Source organism: Buceros rhinoceros, unplaced genomic scaffold (genome assembly GCF_000710305.1).
Source record: "Buceros rhinoceros silvestris isolate BGI_N320 unplaced genomic scaffold, ASM71030v1 scaffold12444, whole genome shotgun sequence".
Classification (NCBI taxonomy): Eukaryota; Metazoa; Chordata; class Aves; order Bucerotiformes; family Bucerotidae; genus Buceros; species Buceros rhinoceros.
This window is the reverse complement of record NW_010406764.1, coordinates 102,870-108,017: the sequence shown is the minus strand read 5'-3', so window position 1 is coordinate 108,017 and position 5,148 is coordinate 102,870. Positions and strand designations below refer to the sequence as shown.

The 5,148-nt window shown below is 55.1% G+C and overlaps 1 protein-coding gene across 1 annotated transcript in view; it reads left to right on the top strand.

The window, feature by feature from the left end:
• The window catches only part of PODXL (podocalyxin-like), a gene marked incomplete at its 5' end in the record, with an annotated part of 15,283 nt that extends 12,455 nt beyond the window's left edge, over nt 1-2,828 (top strand). Inside the window, 2 exons of the mRNA XM_010134254.1 lie at nt 1,441-1,497; nt 2,637-2,828. Coding sequence (XP_010132556.1) covers nt 1,441-1,497; nt 2,637-2,828 — 249 coding nt within the window. The remainder of the gene's footprint in view (nt 1-1,440; nt 1,498-2,636) is intronic.
• Nucleotides 2,829-5,148: the final 2,320 nt, after the last annotated feature.

Here is a 5,148-nt window from a genome sequence, read left to right as displayed (position 1 = left end):
TATTTTTATTTTAAAAAAAAAAAAAAAAAAAGGCTTTCTCAACCCAAAACCTCCCTCCAGACACATCTATATTTCCCTCCCCTCCAAAAAAAAAGTCTCAGAATACTTTCATGAGTCAAGGACCAGTGTTTGGTGCCCAGTGTCACCCCGGTGCCTTCCCAGGGGTGCCAGGGGCCGTGGGGAGGATGGCAGGAGGTGGGAGGATGGCAGGAGGAGAGCCACAGGACACCGTTCAGCTCAGCCTTTAGGAGAGCTGGGCCAGAGCCAAATTTCTGAGCAGCAGGATTTAAGGAAGAACAGATATGGAAAAAATAAAATGTAGTGTCATTTTTGTCTCAGGAAGCAATTTTGGACGATTTTAGCGTAGCGTCCACCTACAGCACCACGAGGGAGAGCTCTGCCACATACCTGGGGTTTGCATCAGCCCCTGCTGCTCTTGTTGAGGATTTAGCTCTGGAGGAGAGACAGCAACAGAAAGGGGGTAAAAAAAAAAAAAAAAAAAGAGGCCAAATGATGCAATTAGGATAATCCACCCTCCTGCTGGAGAAGCAAAGCCCTGCATCCTCCTTCCAGTAGTTTCCAGCTCATCCTTCCCAGGGTGGCCCAACCTCTGCTCTGCCTGGCAGGAGCTGCATGAAGGCGAGGGATGAGGCAGCTGGTGCTTTAAATATTTGTAGCCCAACAGAGTGAACTCAGCAGGCAGGGAGGAGCAAAGCCATGCCGGCATCAGGGGTGGTTTTATCAGGCGTGATTCTGGGGGAGGGAATGAGGATGCGAGACCTCAAGGGATGGCTGACCTCCACTGTGGTCCCCTTGGAGCTTAGGGAGTTTTGCAGCCAGACTTTCATGGCTGGGACAGCCCTGGTCAGGGTGAAAAACATCCCAGCGGAGACAGGAGCAGCGTAAAATGGGTAGAAATAGGGTAATTTTAGCCCTGGGGATGCATGGCCCTCTGGTAACACACTGCAGAGGAACAGAGAGCAGCCCTGGCTGGGCGCTCTGCAGGTAAATACCCACCGGCCACGGGGTAAGGGAGGGACCGGGGTAAGGGAGGGACCAAGGGTAATTTTAGCCCTGGGGATGCATGGCCCTCTGGTAACACACTGCAGAGGAACAGAGAGCAGCCCTGGCTGGGCGCTCTGCAGGTAAATACCCACCGGCCACGGGGTAAGGGAGGGACCAAAGCAAGGGGGGCCGGTTCCTCCGTACAGATCTTGCTCGGAGCACTTTTTCCAAGCGGATGCAAGAGATTTTTAGAAAATCAAACCCATTTCTCCTTTCTGGATTTGTTTTTGGGTGGTTGCTTTTGTTTTCCTCCTGCTTCTTTTCCAAAAATGACTTGAAAGTTTTTTTTTTTATTACTTACTTTTATTTTCTCCAACCCTCCCTCCCCCACTCCCCTCTTACACCCTGCTGTTGTTTTACCTTGGAAATACCCAGCACATCCACCCTGATCTCCCCGGGTTTGATGATGGACATGTGGCCCTGATCTTTAATGTGAGTTCCGACACAGGGATCGGAGGGGAGGGTGCCGCATCCGTAACACCCCCAGCTCTCACCACTGGTGCTTGGTAGCTTTTAACAGGACTAAAGCCTACTAAAGCCCAGCTTTAAAGACCCCCTCCCCTTGCTGCACGGCCGGGGGGTGCCTTGCTGCGGCGGGAGAAAGCGCTGCCCGAGCATCCATCCATCCTTCCATCCACCTGGGTGTCGTATCAGCAACACCATGGGGCAAAACAACCCCTGTGAGAGCCCAGGTGCCTCCTCTGCTTTGGAGCATCCCACTGGCCCTGCCCACATCCCCTGCTAGCACCAAGCCCTGCAGTTTTCCTTCTCCATCCCTCTCCTTCCTTGTGGATTCCCTCCCACGCCTGTCTCCTGACGTTGATTACAAGGGCTGTAATAGATCAAGCTGTGAATCGAGGCAGATTTTAACAGGGTTAAAATCAGAGAGCCCTGAGCACCCCAAGAAGGGCTGACCAAGGACTGCAGCTCCCTGGTGAATCCCTCAGGGGCAGGACAGGGATGAAGGAGCCACCATGGTGGCTGCCAGGGGATGAAAGGCTGGGTCGGAGCCTGGAGCATGGAGGATCAGGGTGATACAGTGCCTGATTCGTCTTCCCCTGCCTGCTTTCCACCAAGAGCTCCAGAATGAGGAGGGATGATGCTTACGGAGGGGCAGCATCTGCAAGGTGGGAGCTTCCCCTGGGTCCAGGGGGAGAATAATAACAAAGCAGCTAAAAAGGGACGGGGGGCAGGAAGGGGAGAGGAAGAGCAGAGTCAAATTAGCGAGGCAGGAGTTGGGATGGAGGCTTGGAGTGAGGCAGCGATGCTCAGCCTCTTCCCAAGGTCCTGGTGGGACCAAGCCATGGACAGGCTGAAGCTGGCAGCTGCTCCTGCAGGTTTTCCACGTGTCTCTGTCTGTTCTTTCCTCCCTCCCACTATTAGCAGAGTCTCTCTCGCCAGCTCCATGCTATGCCCTCGCTGCGCTGGCACTGACTGCAGCCCCCAGCCTCAACCTCACCATGAAAGTTTCTATATGGGGCAGTGGCCATGTCTGGCTGGGAGGTGACAGCCCCAAGGTGGCACACAGAGCATGGCCAAGTTGTTTTTCACCAGGTTTTCTTTCTTGGCAGCAGCGCCTGACCGAGGAGCTGCAGACGATGGAGAACGGTTACCACGATAACCCCACGCTGGAGGTGATGGAGACCTCCTCCGAAATGCAGGAGAAGAAGGTGAACCTCAACGGTGAGCTGGGGGACAGCTGGATCGTTCCTCTCGACACCCTCATGAAGGAGGACCTGGAGGAAGAGGACACGCATTTATAGGATGTGGAACTCAATCATGAAAAGAACGACCACACCCCCCCAAAAAAACTCCCACCTCATAATCCCCCCCCACACAACACTCCAAAACAAGGCAAAATTCCCAACGAACCCCAGAAAATCCCTTAATGAAATAACCATGGCCCCACGTGGGGTGCAGGACGGAAGAGGAAGGAACAGGAGAAGACACCTCCAGGGTGCATCGTCAACACAAGCCACCACGGTGGCCGTATCCAGACACACATCCTCCATCACCGTGGGTGCTCAGCAGGACCTTCCATACCAGACCTGGCCAGCTGTGGGTGGCTTTGCTGCTGAAGAGCTGCTGGTGTCTCCTCCGAGCGAGTCCCCTCCTGTCCCACATCCAACCACACCAACCGCATCCTCCAGCTATCAAACAACTCAAAAATTACAGCGAAATAAACCTAAAGAGGATGGGAGAGGGAGCGCATCTGACAGCAAACCGGCACCTGGCAATTAGAGCTAGAAAAATCCTCTGGCCCACGCTGTTTAGTCATCGCTCTGCCCTCCCCAACGCCCAGGTATTGAGTGGAAAAAGCTGGAACAGCCTGTTCCTGTTTAATCCAGTTCCCACCCTCTCCCCCTAAACTGCCGGCTGAAACGCACAAGAGCCCCACGTTGTGCCACGAACGTGCCCGGACCTCCCCGGACCCCCCCTCGGGGGCTGCAGCAGTGCCAAGCGATGCTCAGTCCGTGCCACCACGGGCTGCGGGACAGATCCGGCACCCGGCCGGGGGCCCGGAGGGGTGCGGCAGCTTCTTGGGTTGATGAAAGGGTAGGGAGAGGAAGAGGAGTAATTCCTTGAGTTCGTCCCTCCTGGGAAGGGTGTGGTGAGACCAGAAGCGATGGCTGGTTGCCGGCCCATATGAGGGTGAGGGTTTTGTGGCGCAGGAGCCCAGCTCCAGCGCAGCCCAGCTCTGCAATTCCCTACGGGAGTGCTGGTTGCCCTCCAGTAATCCCGCAGCTCGGCCCACATCCACCCTCCCCTGAGGCCGGGGGTTACCTGCACCGTGACGGTGATCTTCGTGGTCATGTTTTCCAGCGTGAGCAGCAGAAGCGCGAGGCAGGTAACTCGGTGGTGGTCAGGGTTTTCCATCAGTATAGCCCTTGGCGCTTCCTCCCCACGAGGTTTAGGTCAGTCCACACTCTCAAGCTCTTCTTCAAAGGCAGTAAAATAACAGAGACCTGCAGGAAACCTTCCAGCTCAGCAGCGAAGCTGGGACTGAGCTCTGTCCTGCAGCCCTTGGTCTCTTGTCCAGGCCTTCCTTTGCTGTTAAGTCTTTAAAGGGGAGAAGAGAACCAGGCAGGAGCAGAGAGCGGCTGGCCTGAGGCCATTTCTGCTTTTCTACTCCCCCTCACAGCTCCTAAAACCGCTCTCAAAGGACGGGGAGAGTTTCAGATCTTTGCTCGGGGTTTGGTGAAGCAGCTCAGCCCTGGCAGAGGCGGGGATCAGAGTGGGGCTCCATCCTCCAGCACATGGGCAAGAGAGGAGAGGACCAGAAGGTCACTTGGGCAAGTGCATCTCCAAGCACATGAAGGTGGTGGTGGCACCGAGCCCTCTGCAAGCCAGAGGAGCTGCAGATGATGAGCTGTGTCCGAGCATGGCCCTGCCTCTCCCCTCTTTGCCATAACCCGAGCATCCACCAACGCACAGCGGGGTGATGCCCTTCGGGCTCTGCCACCACGTCCACGCGAAGGGGTTCTGCTCCCGTGGCTGTCCCGAACGAGGGGAAAAGCAGAGCTGAGCAGTGGAAAGCTTGGAGAAATTACTCAAAATCGAGCGTATTTTCCAGACGAGTCGGTCCTCGGAGTACTCACAAAGGTGGGGGTCAGGGTGGTTTGCTCGGCCCCAGGATGGGAGGTGGCAGAAGACAGGTCTCCTCAGAGGGACTGGCTCTTCTCTCCTGCAGCAAAGGGCAGAGTTTGAAGTGTTCAAACCTATATATTTTTGTATGTAAATCTTTCTGCTATTCATTAGCAATGTATTCAGCACACTTCACTTACCTGTGCACTGCACTGCGGGGAAGGAATTCTGGAGGGAGGGGAGGACTTAAATAAAAAGAAAATTAAAAAAAAAAAAAAGAAAAAGCTAAAGGCCAGTCTGGTAGGGGATCAAAATTCGACGTGAAGCAGGAAAACACCTCCCGACCAGCCAACCCCGCGCCACGGCTTTGTCCCCGCTCCGGCAGCATCAAGTCCAGCTCTTGCTCCTGCAAGGCTCAAAGAACAGCTCTCGGCGTCTGTGATTACTTTCGTGAGCGCGTTTGCTTCCCAGCTGCCCCGCCACAGGAGTGGCGGGGGG